Source organism: Cladophialophora immunda, assembly GCF_000835495.1.
Source record: "Cladophialophora immunda strain CBS 83496 unplaced genomic scaffold supercont1.4, whole genome shotgun sequence".
NCBI classification, from domain to species: Eukaryota; Fungi; Ascomycota; class Eurotiomycetes; order Chaetothyriales; family Herpotrichiellaceae; genus Cladophialophora; species Cladophialophora immunda.
Genome location: NW_015622544.1, coordinates 1,472,156 through 1,486,401, shown reverse-complemented (window position 1 = coordinate 1,486,401; position 14,246 = coordinate 1,472,156). Strand labels below are relative to the sequence as shown.

The window sequence follows — 14,246 nt, the reverse complement described above, 5'->3', positions numbered from 1 at the left end:
ACGAGCTCGAGTACCGGGTATACGGGAGGGATGCCATCATGGGCCCGTTGGAAAAACGGACTGACACGCCGCATGAGGTCGGTGTCGTCGCGCACGCCCTCGCGGGTACGCAAGAAGAGGCCACCAACGTTGTGCATATTGCGAGAGTACATATGATGCACTCTTCGTACCCTCATCAGCGGGCGACGGCCGGGAACTTTGCCATGCCATTTGCACCACTCGACATCCCTCTAGGGCAAGTGTCCGAGTTTTGTATGTACCATCTCATGCCGATAAACGACCCGCTCGAGCATTTCCCAGTGTACGCCCAGACTGTCGAAGGATCCAACACAGCACCGGCCCTTCAGTTGCCTGCCACAGCCAACGGCCACATCATGGAGAAGCCGACGACGAATGGCCACACTCCAGTCGAGCAACACTGCGAACCAAAAACGGGCTCGGTCCTTAACAAAGAGCCACCTCCCGGTCATACCTTTCTCGCAGATCTGGCCACCTACGTCCGAAGTAAGAATGCCGGACCGTACGAGCTCACTTTCGACGTCATATTCTCGGATGCGAAGACCAAGGATCGGGTCAAAGCCACCGGTGTCCTGACTCGAGCTACAGTGGCTCGCCTGTACGGAATCAAGGAAGACGATGTCATCGCCAGCCTATGGTGGGATCAGGCCTTGGCTTTTAAAGCCACCATCAAGCGACCCCGAGTCGGGGGTGGATTTTGGGAGCGCGATAGTCACGGGTCGCAACAACACATCCCATTGATGGAGCTACCTGTGCCGGTATCATTGGACTCTTACCAAGGTTGAGCGAAGGGTTGAAGGAGGTAACAAGTTCGACTTCACTAGCAGGATTGTCGGTTGGGCCAAGCAGGATTCCCTGTCCTTGCCGATAATCAGGACATCGCAGATGTTCCGCCAAAGTCCACGAGGATGGGCTCGAAATTCTCCGTTCACAATGATCCTAGCGCGTGCGAGTTTCGTCTTGTCGGCCGTTCACCAATTTCATCCGTATAATTGGCCCCTACTGCATTCGTTCCATCGATTCGTGTGTCTGAAGAAACGCCGCCCTCGCCACTGCCGAAGTCGCCTGGTTCAGCCTGAGATACGAACTTCACCCTGGCCTCTCTTGTGTGTGCGAGGGAAGACAAATCTTGGGGAGAAAGGCACCTTGCTAATTGACCCCTGTTGGTGACCACTATCGGACAGATACATGGGTTCGGCCATCGACGAGACTCTAGCGAGTGTTTATCGAACTTGTCGATAGTCGGGATCTGCCTCTACGAAGATCTTGGGGGAAATCCCTCAAACGGCAACAGTCGCATAGACGGTGCGTTGCTCTGCACACCTTTGTGGACATCCGCGCTCTTAGGGTCATCTCCTACTTAACTTAGCAACTATCTCCCCAAGAGGTGCAGGTCGCAGCGATGAGGCCAGCGGAAAACGTCCTTCCGACTTCGTCGCACTTATCTTCGTAGCTGGGACATCGACGGTCAGAACGCCGCTCCGACTATTACGGCGGGGCGTAGATAAACCAGAAGAGGTAGCCACTAATATTAATATTATTATTATAGCTTAAAGTCCCCGTCACGTAGCTAGTGGTATCTTGCCGCCTTAAATGGACGCTACTGGAATATGACACGTGATCTCAGTGAGCAGTCTCCTCTGGTTGAAATATTACTGTGCAGCCTCAACGCCGCACCACAGCCTCAGCGCCCAGTAGCTGAACTACCTGGGGCTTGTCGAAGATACCGATGTTCCCGCTGCCTGAAGCTGTCCCTCATACCGCACTAGTACACTCTCTATAACTCAGCCTATCGTAGTCGACATTGATCATGTTGCCCTGATTCGAACACTGGCAGTGTCTTGAATGCTTCCTCGGTCCGGCAACCTAGGCCTCCCGCCCAACATGAGCACCAGTCTGACCTGACTTATTCTCCTTGAGTGCAGCATTGTCAGTCGGCAATGGCTTTGCCTGTGTGAGACATACAGTCAAACTTGCCTGATGGTGCGGGAACTCAAACAGCGACAACTAGGGCTTCCGGGGAAATTACTCCCGCAGGTGAAAGCGTACCAGCCTTTACTCAGCCTTGAGACTCAGCCTTGAGACTCAGCCTTGAGATTCAGCCTTGCCGGAATAATTGTTTGTCCGCCCATCGGCAAGGCGCCACAAGCGAGCCCTTACAACCTGGGGACAAGCGAGGATCATGCCAATTCTGCTTGAATCTGCAGGGTCTACAATGCCGCCCAATGATCATGCCCGGGCATCGCAACAACTGTAAAGCCAAATCCTCCTCATCTTGCCGGCTGTGTGAGATCGTGTCTTGATTCAATCCACCGAGTCGCAAAGATCGCACGTGGCCGATACGCTCGATCTCGACCGCGCATCGAACTGTCCTTGACTTCGCCTTCACCTGCGCACGTCCCTTCCCACGCATTCCCACTTCACCAGTGAATCATCGCTCCGCACCCGCGACCCTCCTCCGCCGTGCATCGCGCTAGAACTACCCGTCCCTATCTGGTGTCTCTGCGACTAGATGACGAAATCAATTCATCCTGTCTGGCCTCGGCCTTGTCGATAGCGATTCCCAAACCCCATCGATCCCACGACAGAAGAGCGCAAACACTTTCGGCTGGACAGTCATCCGTCTCATCACTGTCGCAGTGGACTGAGGCTGTTGCACATTGCCCCCGCAGTGCACGCCAACAGTATCCGGCTACAGACGACTGGTCCCGGTCGTGGAAACAGTGGCCGCGATGTCCTCGGATTCACGACATCCTCGAAAGAGCCTCGAATTCCTTGACGATGGCAGGCCCCGGTTTCACGGCTGCTCAAGAATCACCGAGTATGAATACATGGGCAAACTCGGCGAGGGTACTTTTGGCGAAGTGTCCAAGGCCAAATCCAAGAGAACAGGGCAGATTGTGGCGCTGAAAAAGATCTTGATGCACAACGAGAAGGATGGCTTCCCCATAACCGCACTGCGGGAGATCAAATTGCTGAAGCAACTCGACCACATCAATGTCTTGAAGCTGTCAGAGATGGCCGTCGAGCGACCGAAGAATGCGAGCAAGAAAACCAGCATGTTCATGGTGACGCCGTACATGGACCACGATCTTTCGGGGCTCCTGGAAAACCCGGACGTCAATTTTACCACGCCACAGATCAAGTGCTACATGAAACAACTCCTCGAAGGCTGCGCATATCTCCACGAGAACAAAATCCTACACCGAGATATGAAGACCGCCAACTTGCTCATCAACAATCGAGGAATTCTCCAGATTGCAGATTTCGGGCTGGCGCGTCCTTATGACGACGAGCCTCCCAAACCGGGTCAAGGAGGTGGAGAAGCCACCAGAGAGTACACTACCTTGGTTGTGACACGATGGTATCGACCACCAGAACTACTCCTCCAGCTGCGCAAGTACACCACTGCGATCGACATGTGGGGAGTTGGTTGCGTCTTTGGCGAAATGTTCAAGCACAAGCCCATTTTGACTGGAGACAGTGATCTGAACCAGGCCAGGTTGATCTTTGAGCTGCTGGGATCCCCTACAGAAGAGAATATGCCTGGTTGGCGCGAGCTTCCGGGCGCAGAGGCGATCCTGGAGTTCGAGCAAATGCCGTCTACACTCAGTCGTCAATTCCGCGACCTCGAGCCTTTAGCCCTTTCATTATTGAGCGAGCTTTTGAAGCTGGATTGGCGAAAACGAATCAACGCTATCGACGCCCTCAAACATCCTTACTTTCACTCTGCACCCTACCCAGCGAAACCTGAAGACTTACCCTCTTTTGAAGAGTCGCACGAACTGGATCGAAAGAAGTTCAGAGATCAGCGAACTAAACGACCGCCTGCACCGGCTGGTGGATCCGTAGGTATCGGCCCGCAGGGAGAATGGGGTATCAGTGGGAGGCCACTTCCACCATATGAAGGAATGCGTGGCGGCGGTCCTCCTCATGGTGCTCGCATACCCGGTGGCAGACCTCCATACGTAAACGGCCACAACAGTCAATCCTACAACAGACGACCACCCGGCCCGCCTTCCCAGAATGGTGCGTATGGTGGTGGGGGTGACTATCGAGGTGCGAATCCCTATCCACCTCATCGAGACATGCCACCATATGACCAAGGTCATCGTCCTTCTTATGATGAGTCGTATCAGCGACGACCCCCTGGCGACCATCCACTACCACCACGACTGCCACCTGCAGAGGTCGACTCGTATCGCCACGGCCCGCCAGATGGTCACCCTTATCGTGAGGATGGGCGCGGCCCACCTCCACCAAGATCTCGAGCTCCCCCAACTGCTAGTGGCGGCGCTGGTCCTGCAGGCGGTAGCAACCGTGACACATATATCCCTCCATACTCGAGTGCCGACCCTCATGCGGCCCCGCCTAAGCATCGACGCAGGGATGATCGGCCAGCGTACCGGGATGGACCCCCTGACTATGGCGAACCATTACGCTATGAGGAGCCTGGTGCGAGAGAAGCACCAGACAGGGACCGGGACCGAGAGCGAAGACCACGGAGTCGAAGTCCATTACGGGATTGGGAACGGGATATGCACGGAAACCGGGATAGGAGAGACAGGGACCGAGAAATGGGAAGAGACTACAGAGAACGAGACAGAGACAGAGGTGGTTATGGCGGACAAGATCCGTATCGTCGATAGGAACGACGAGGCTTCGGATATGGTGGTACAGCCATCGGCAACGGGAGGAAACACACACTCGCCGATTACTACAGGTTCCTACAAAGCGGTGTGGTGCAATACCAACCTCCACCATGGAAATGATGGTATTGGCTCGAATGGCTTAGGATGATGACGAGGATGGGGACGAAGGATGCGTTCTTGCATTTGCATAGCGAACGGGGCGCGATGGGATCGATTAAAACAGGGCAAGGCAAGCACAGCTGCACGATTATAGGGCGCAGCATTAGTCTCTGCCCTTCACCGCATGGCGTTCAATTGGTTGATGAAGGGCAGGGCAACACCGGGCTGATGCGAATCTCCAAAGCTGGGGGTCGGAAAAAGCAAACAACGATGATACCCCCGAGGGACTTTATGTCACCTTTCCAGTTGAAAGATTTGCTTGTGGGAAGGATAAAGAATGGGGGCTTTTGTCTTTCTTTCTATTAATGCCGGAAATATATACTTAGCTATAGCATTGAAGATCAAGAAAAGTTTTCGACATGATCGTCTCCTCGATAGATGCTACTGTAATGCCTTTGTGCTCCGAACCTAGCAGTCATTTATGCCACCGGACAAGAACCAGGCGCATATCACCCAGGGAACATGAACATGGACATGGCCATTGAACATGGGCCCCCATATATTCTACGCATAGATGGACAGATGGACGGGGTGATGATTGGGTAGAGATTTCATTTCATTTTCTTTCATTCAAATCGATCTCACGTCAAGCCCGCGAACAAGTCGTCGATGACGTCCTTCCCTTTTCCTTTTCCTTTGCCCTTGGTGTTGCTTCGTTTAGGCTGGCTTCTGTTCCTCGTGTTCTCCTTCCCGGCACCGGTCTGCGCAGTAGTTGTGGTCTGCTTCTGCTTCTGCTGGTCTTTGGACACGGTGGCTGTTCCCGTCGCGTCAAGTCCGGACGGCGGAGCCGGTGGATGGAGAGGAGGAGGGATACCAGCGGAGTCTTGGGATGTAGTTGCGGTGGCAGGATTCTTTTGGGAAATGGCTAGTGAAGCTGCTGCGGAAGCCGAGGGCGAAGGTGCTCTGGATTTCTCGGCCGCTGGGGAGGGATCCTCTCGCCTTCGTTCCTTCGTGATTTCGACCGGCTTGTACTTTCCAGCAACGCCATCCGTCGCAGTACCAGCTGCCGCTGCCTGGTCTCTCCTCCCGCCAAGGGTTGGATTTCGGACCGTAGCTCTATCAGGCCTTGTGCGGGTAGTGGGTTTGCTCAGCTCCTGTTCCTGCTTGGGGCCACTTCGCTTTCTCTCGACCACTTCTCCCAGGTCGTCACTTTCATACGTTCTCTCCACGACCTCACCGCTCTGCGAGCCCGTAACTCTGATATTCTTCGCCGTGAGACTTCGTGGCTTGGCAGCAGTTGCTGTGTCGGATTGGCCCCCTCTGGTTGCCGTAGTCACCGTCCTTCCCTGCTCGACTTCCTCTTGTTGGCTTGGGGTCGGGAGACCCACACTGCTCACCAGGTCGGCAAGGAGCCCTACGAGCACACTTCCCAGGTGTGCGAATTGAGTATCACTCACGAGTCCGGAAAAGCCGAGGTAAGCCTTCGGCACCAACACCTGACGAGTCCAGTCGACCCAGACGTCTTTCTCTCTGCGGATTTGTGTTTCGCGCTCGAACCTTTCCCTCGCGTCTTTGGCGTCCACGCCGCCGTGCCCAATCAGACCTCGCAGAGTGCGTTCCTCTTGCTCGATGAGGACCAGTCGTGAGACAGCCTTCCTCAACATGGACAGCGATTTCCACCACGGTTGCGTCCGATGCTGGTTCTTGTTGCGGATCCAGATTTTGTGAAGAACGGATTTCGCGAACGATAGGGTGAACTTGCCCTCCCCATCTGACGTTCCTTGAGGAGTGGAGAGACCAGAGTCGGGTTTTGGCCGGCCAGTCAGTCGACGGAGATCTCGCGGCGGGTGAGGACCAAGGCGTCTGCCTCCCGAGGCCCGTCTTTTCTCTTTCGTTCGCACTCGGCCATGAGCCTGAGGCTGGCTTGCTGGCTGTGTGTGTGCCATTTTCCGCCGCTTTGAGCTCCGCGCGTCTGCATCAGCCGTTGAACCGGAGCGAGCGTTCGTGTCCTGGCGTGGGCCCATCTTGTCGGCTCCCCAACTCGCCCAGGACCAATGGGATGGAAACAGTGCACTCTAAAGTGGCAGCATGTTTGGTTCATATCATCTCACTCCGCATATTTGATTCGAGAGCCTGATAATAGCAGCTCTGACTATTCTGGATGGGGGTGAAAGAGGGGATGAAAATGCAAGGCTTAGAGTAGTTATTTTGGCATGCGGCCTAGTATAAAAACGGTTAGTTAATATTCTGGAACTAGTACTTAAATGGAAAGGCCCATATTGGCACTGCGCCTTTCCCGTTTTGTGCATCATCTTCTTTCTACCGCTTCTTCCTCAACCGCCGTCCAGCATACCATCATTCACCACCTATCCTCGAGTAACAGCCAGCCATGAGATGCCACTCTGCGGTGTAGCAGCAGCATCAAAGGTCTCTCTAGGGAGCCCGAATGCCGTTCACGAAAAAGCTGAGAGATCGCGCTGCGACCGTTACTTGTCTCAGCCGTCAGCTTACCTACACTGCCCGACTCTCCGACTTGAGGAGGAGTGAGCAGATTGCGCTAGGGTGTCGAGCAGATTCGCGATTCTACTTCCAGGTACCAGGCCCCAGGAACCTAAGCTCGATACGCTGTGGAACTGCTAGTGGAGGCCTGTGAGATCTCGGATCCCTGTATCCGCCTGTCAGATATGCGCTTGCCGATGTTTCTTTTTGAGGCAGAGGCCTCCATCTACCGAGGGCACTACATCCTTCTCGCTATCGACCGAGGCTCATACGCGCCGGCCTAGCAGGGAGCCCCGTCCTTTTGTTGAGGACCGATGCCCCGATCATAATCATTTGCTCGGCTTGCTAAATCCGTCCGTGAGCAAGGTCGGGGCCTCCGCACCGTCGCCTCAGCCGGGCTCAGGTCCACTATGTACATTCCTGGGCCTCTCTTTCATACGCAGAAGCCGGACGGGTGGAGCATGTCTCGCAAAGGCAATTGCAAATCCAACCCCGGTGGGTGGTCGGAGTAGTTGCCCACACATCCCGCATGAGACATTGCCCAATGCGGAGAATTTGCTTGCACATGTGAGTCGGAGCAGTGTGGACTGACTTGAGCCATAGCATCAGGCCTGTGCCAAGGTACTCTTCTGACAATATGACTTCCCAAATTAAATTATACGAACACCAGCCTCCACCAAACGCCTTTCTCCCGCTAAAGGCCGTTTCAGGTCTATTCTCAATCCCTCAGCCTTCTTGCTTATGTTCGCCGAATCAGACACAAGGTGACTCCTGGATTTGTTCCGTGTGTAGATATATTGCCATGGCCCATCTTCGCCATTTTGGTCTTCTTCTCGCCTCCATCCAAACACTCCGCTTCCAGCCTTCTGACTGCCCCCCTGCACGGAAGAAACAGCAAAACAGCATTCCTGTCAACATGCGGAGAACCAATAACATAGGAGTCTTGGCTCTAGGCCTGGCTTCCTCCATTCGAGGCATCTCAGCAGGCCTCACATGGCCATCCGCCTATGACGAGATCGAAGACATCATGTTCCTGAACAACGGCTACAACGCCAGAGAATTCCCTATCCTCTTGCAACCCTGCACTATCGTCAAGGAGCCAGGCCACTCAATCGCTGCTGGCCTCATCCGCACAGCCTTTCACGACATGGCTCCTCATGATGCTTCAACGGGGGTGGGAGGTGTTGATGCTTCGATCGGGTTTGAATTGGACTCGAGCATCTACCCAACCAACACTGGCATTGCGTTCAACAATACCATGCACTTTTATTCTCAGTTCTTCAACAGCCGAGCCCCTATGGCTGATTTGGTCAACGTCGGACTCTATCAGGCCGTGAGAGCGTGTGGTGGTCCGATTGTGCCCGTGCGGGCTGGTCGTGTGGATGCTACAGGTCCTGGCCCCGTCGGTGTGCCTCAGCCTACCGACCCAATGCCGCAGATGATTGGGGAATTCAGACGCATGGGCTTCAGCCCCGAGGAGATGGTCGCAATGGTTGCTTGTGGGCACAGCATTGGCGGTGTTCATTCTGCTGAGCACCCTGACATTGTCCCTCCGTACAGCACGCCGCTCGGTGTTCAGGATCTGGACTCCACCAACGCTACCTTCGACAACGCCGTCGTCACCGAATATCTCGACGGCACAACTAAAAACCCTCTCGTCGTTGGCGCTAACCCCGCCGCTTACTCTGACGGACGCATCTTCGGTTTGAACAACCGCCGGACGGTATCTGCCTTGGCCGATCCCAACGCCTACGCCGGCGCCTGCTCTGGAATTCTTGCGAAAATGGTCAACACTGTCCCAGCCGGTGTGCAGTTGTCCGATGTCATTGCTCCTTATGAGCTCAAGCCCGCGAGCCTTCAGCTCAACGTAGCTGCCGATGGACAAAACCTCCAGTTCACTGGGGAGCTCCGCATTCACACCAACGGCTTGCCGTCTTCCTCCATCTCTAGTGTTCAGCTTGTCTACAAGGACAGGACTGGAGCGGCAAATGATGCATACACAATTGCTGCTTCTGCCCTGGGCGATGCCAACGGTTTTGATGATACGTTCACGGTATGTTTAGCCCGCTGCATCCCAGCATCGGTGATACTAACAGGTCTCCTAGTTCTACGGTTTCGAAGGCACAATCCCGGCCCAGACCTCGATTTCATCTTTCACTGTTGTTGTCAGTCTTACCAGCGGCTCAACCCAGACTTTCGACAACAACGGACAAGGCTACCCAGTCTCGGACTCGATATTCGCACAAACCTCGTACTCTTCTCTCGCTGCGACGGACGGCTCCGGTAACCAGCAGTTGACCGTCTTCGCTGCTGCCCGCAATGGCGAAACCTACGACCCAGTCACCCTCTCGGTCGATCTCATCAACCCAATCACATATAACAACCTGCCCACAGTCAGCAGTGTTCCTACGCCCATGACAAGTGTGTGCGCAGGCCAGTACTACACATTCTATTCTGCCACTTTCGGAGTGCCTGCTGCTGGTGCAAACTTCACCAAATACGACGTGACCGCGAGCTCCAATGGGGCAACGGTGTCAGACAGTTTCAAGAGCCTTGGTGGCCTTCCACTCACGGCCAGTGCTGCGCCGTCATGTGGCGCTGCAAAGCGAGCCGTCAACTTTAACGCATGAAGCTGTGTTGGCATGAGAAGGGAGTTGCAGGATGATTAATACCCGAACTCATGAGTATTGTATTATATGGCATCGGTTAGGAGGATCCACAGTCTAGAAGGAACTCCCAGGGAACTTGGATGAGGAGCATTGGGAGGCGCATGTCCATTTCATTTTGTCCGTTCGTCCCATTTGTGTTGCATGAGTGCATTTTGCACGCGAAGGATATACCACAGAGCGATGTCAACGAATCTATTTAGCAGGCTTATATTATTACGAGAGTCACTTGGAGGCCCTCCTCGAGAATGTTCACACAAAGTCTTGTCAGATATCTCGCGGCATTCATTCTCAGCCTCAGACCATCTAAGCATTTGCATTCAGTAGCAAGCAATCAGAAGCTTCGGGCGCAAGCTTGATGCCAAGCCCCGCCAAGCCCTTGGCACGGGCGCCGCGCCGCTTCCTCCTCCTCGGGCGGCTGGCGCTTTTCCCACTTCAACCACCGTGAAGGGAGTAGCTTTCTACTTCCTCCCGCCCTCGGAATCTGGCCCCTCCCCGTGACGGCTTGGGAGTGGACGACTGGAGAAACACCATCCTTTCCCTCGCTAAAAAGAACCACGAGGTCATGAAGAGCGGCAGCCTCACCAATTTCTACCCCACCCATCTGTGCGGACATGGCACTTGCACAGCCGTCGGCCAAGGAGCTTAGGGCGCGGTCAGCTGTTAGAGACGTGCCACGAGGAGAGTCGTTTCTGAGGCTCGAGCATGCAAAGCCAATGAGAAGGATGCTTGACTCGTGTATGCACGATTGTTCAGCCCTCAGCCTCACGACCGCTTGAACTGCAACGAGCTTTCGCGGCCTTTTGCTCCGCCTTGAGGCGTTTTATTTTCTCATGAAGTGCATACGGTAAATATATAGTTGCGAGGGCCCTCGGGACCTTGTTGCTGGGGTTTTGTTTTTCCCAGTGATCGCAAACATGTATCTTTTGGTCTTCTTCTGGCTGCTAAGTGTGGCCTCAGCCTTACCGTCCCTACAAGGGCGAGATGCTCCATCTTATGTTGCGCTGCCTTTGACGAGGAAACGATCCGTCAGTAGCGCAGGGCACAGTCGACGAGCCTTCAGCTCTTCGCTCTCGCACAAGAACCTGGCGCACTATACCATTGATGTCAACGTCGGGACTCCTCCCCAGGCCCTGAGCCTGGTCTTGGACACGGGGAGCAGTGACATCTGGGCGTACAGTCCGGATGCGAAATCGTCTTGCCCGAAGTGTACTTCGACATATTGTACATTCCTCCTCCTCCCTTTTTTGGCCATGATAGTCGGCGTTTAACTTGGTGCAGATGATCCCACAAAGTCCTCGACAGCTGAGAGCCGCGACGACATCGGCATCTTCAACATCAGCTACGTCTCCGAGAACTCTGCGGTGCTTGGCTACTACGTGGGCGACACCCTCAAAACGGGCGGCGTCTCTGCCAACGTTATCCTCGGTGTTGCCACAGAGGCGCATGCCGGCGACCCCCCTGGCGGTATCATGGGCATCTCCTTTTCCGCCAACGAAGCGAGCGTCTTCCAAAGCGGTATCAAGTATCCGGGCTACATCGACAGCCTCTACAAGCAAGGCATCATCGCCGTGCGTGGCTATAGCATCTTCCTCAATGATCTCAGTAGGTCGAGCGTCTTTGTTCGTTTCACGACCCGCACACCCTCCTAACACACGTCCCAGCTTCCACCGACACAACTCCCGGCACGATCATCTTTGGCGGATACGACAAGAGCAAGTGGACGGGCGACCTGGTCCCGTTCGCCCTCGTGGAGCCCTCGCCGGAAGGAGCGATTGAGCTGGACATTGGAGGGCCGGTGATGGCCTTCGTCGTCGGCGGCGAGACCTATGACGTGCCCAACAACCAAGCATACACTGTGCTTCTCGACACGGGCACCACGTTCACCTACCTGCCCAAGTCGCAGTTCGCCGTGATCGCGGGCGCGCTGGGTGCGGAACTGTACGACGAGGAGAGCGGCGATTACGTCGTCTCGTGCGACTACGCCTCTGACCCGGGAGGCATTGGCTTCGAGTTCTCCGGGCCCGGGGGCGACGTCGTGATCCCCGTACCCTGGCCCGAGCTGATCCTCCCGGACTCGGGCTTGCCCGACGGGGTGTGTTGGTTCGGCCTGGGCCCGAACCCGGACGGCGAGGGCTTCTACACGCTGGGCGACACGTTCCTGCGCTCCACGTACGTGCTGTTCAACTACGACACGTTGACGGTGGGCCTGGCGCAGGCGAGCTACGACAACAGCTGCAGCGACTGCGTCCTGCCTTTGAAACCGTCCTAAGGTCTGGCTGGGACACACGAATGTCGGTTTGCCAACGTTGCTGTTGTCTTGGCCGAGCATGCAACTGGTACACATAGACAGTACCCTCCCAATTCATCCGAATCTATATGTGTGTGTATGTAGTAGTGTATGGAAAGGCAATTAGACCTTGATGCAATGGCTCCCTTTTCAAGCATTCCCAACCCCAGTCCTCAAACCCTTGTCCAACCCCGGTCCCAACTATGAATTAGAGAATGACTTCAATTTTCCGAGTCGGCATGATCAAGGCCCCGAGCCACGCGTGCATGACGATGATAATCATACCCCATCCCTCCCTCCCTCAGCCCCCACCCCGATCACCAGCACAGAGATGTGCCAAAACACGACAAGCCGAACCAACAAAGTTTCAAGCGCGGAGTAATTATACGCACCAGTACGCTCACCCCCGCGAGCGTGCATGTGGCGTGCCTTACGGTAGGTGCATACTTGTACGTACATTGCTACCCTAGGCGCGAAAGAGGGAAATTCGGCTCAGCCGAGTTTCCCGTTTTGGTCTATGGCCGACAGTATTAATGACCGGGGGGCTTATGTCCGAGATGCATCCACATGGCATGCCATGCCATGCCATGGATGGACAGAAGAGCCCTCCAATTTTTCCAGGGTGGGTGTGTCTATGTATCTGTGTGTGTATGTCACAGTATGTGTAACGGGTATAAGATGCAGGCCTCGCCTCGAAGGCTTCCTCGTATTGACCAGAGCAGAGAAACCACAGGAAGTCAGCACAGTCAAGGCTTTGGCGAGAGCAACAGACTGCATCGAGGACGCGAGACAGTGCACACAGTTGAGGAAACAATATCAGCCCAGTGAGCCACAAAAAAAAGGCATCGGCCATAGAGTCTCTCGGCAGCAGTCCGAGGACGGAACTCTCTAGCGACAACCTCAGTCAATACGACGGCAATGGCGCACAGCACCACCGTCCTGATCACAGGCGCAAACACGGGCTTGGGTCTTGAAACCGTCAGATCTCTCCTCCAGTCCGCCAACAAGACATACACCATCCTCCTAGGCGGGCGGAGTTTGGAGAAAGCCACCATTGCAGCGAAGCAGGTCAAAGGGGAAGTTCCCCAGAGTCAAAGCGAGGTGGTCCCAGTGCAGATAGACGTCGAGGACGATCAGTCTATCAAGAACCTGTTCGAGAGTCTGGAGAAGGACTACGGAAGGTTGGATGTGCTGGTCAACAATGCCGGTAAGGATTCTGGCCCCATTGTAATCGAGTCGACACGATTTGTTCGCGCACAAACCCCTCGAATCCTCGTCGAACAGACAACGTGCTGACCGTGTTGCTTCTTCTTTACGCCTCGATAGGTAGTCAATTCGACCTAAAACTATCCTCCGGCGAACTCACCATGCGCCAGGTGTGGAACAAATCTTGGGACGTCAACGTGACAGGCACGTACGTCCTCACGTACACCCTTATCCCGCTCTTGCTGAAGTCTTCCGACCCTCGATTGCTGTTCATCACAAGCGGTACGTCCACACTCGGGGAGAGCACAAATCCGGCCGTGATTGTCAATCACTCGCCTGCGAACAAAGGCTGGCCGAAAGCCGGCGGTGGCTTCGCGGGGGTAGGAATTCCCGCGTACAGGTCGAGCAAGACTGGGCTGAACATGATGATGCGCGAGTGGGTCAGGGTGTTGAAGGAGGACAATGTCAAGGTATGGTGTGTGAGCCCGGGTATGTTGGCAACGGGGCTTGGGCTGGGCAACCCAGAGCGATTGAAGCTGCTGGGTGCCTTGGATCCGAGCATCGGAGCAGGCGTGGTCAAAGATGTGGTCGAGGGAAAGAGAGACGAAGACGTCGGATCTGTGGTGAGGAGAGATGGGATCCAGCCCTGGTGATGCTCGAAAGGGGGGGGAGCGAGTCAACTTTGCGCCTTGCAAAGAGTCTAACTATGCATCCAGCTCCGAGCGAGACGGCTGGTTGCATTTCTCACCCGGTTCCGAACTCGCCCGGATATGCTGGTGGGCCGTCTCGACCCAAGATATTCGACTCAAATGTCAT

The 14,246-nt window shown here is 55.0% G+C and overlaps 4 protein-coding genes across 4 annotated transcripts; 3 read left to right on the top strand and 1 right to left on the bottom strand.

Moving 5' to 3' along the window:
* Positions 1-2,199: 2,199 nt before the first annotated feature.
* Positions 2,200-5,221, top strand: PV07_06908 (serine/threonine-protein kinase bur1). Its single transcript, XM_016393938.1, has one exon. It carries the CDS (start codon positions 2,751-2,753, stop codon positions 4,665-4,667), a length of 1,917 nt encoding a protein of 638 aa, XP_016247357.1. The 5' UTR covers positions 2,200-2,750; the 3' UTR covers positions 4,668-5,221.
* Positions 5,222-5,364: 143 nt separating this feature from the next.
* PV07_06907 (uncharacterized protein) lies at positions 5,365-6,922 on the bottom strand. Its single transcript, XM_016393937.1, has one exon. It carries the CDS (start codon positions 6,791-6,793, stop codon positions 5,411-5,413), a length of 1,383 nt encoding a protein of 460 aa, XP_016247356.1. The 5' UTR covers positions 6,794-6,922; the 3' UTR covers positions 5,365-5,410.
* A 1,262-nt stretch (positions 6,923-8,184) lies between these two features.
* On the top strand, positions 8,185-9,898 carry PV07_06906 (uncharacterized protein; the record flags this gene model as incomplete). Its single annotated transcript, XM_016393936.1, has 2 exons — positions 8,185-9,321; positions 9,374-9,898. 2 exons carry the CDS (start codon positions 8,185-8,187, stop codon positions 9,896-9,898), a joined length of 1,662 nt encoding a protein of 553 aa, XP_016247355.1.
* A 946-nt stretch (positions 9,899-10,844) lies between these two features.
* Positions 10,845-12,343, top strand: PV07_06905 (uncharacterized protein). The gene is made up of 3 exons (XM_016393935.1): positions 10,845-11,158; positions 11,216-11,539; positions 11,599-12,343. The coding sequence occupies exons 1-3, from the start codon at positions 10,852-10,854 to the stop codon at positions 12,204-12,206; spliced, it is 1,239 nt and encodes a 412-aa protein (XP_016247354.1). The 5' UTR covers positions 10,845-10,851; the 3' UTR covers positions 12,207-12,343.
* The last annotated feature ends 1,903 nt before the right edge of the window (positions 12,344-14,246 follow it).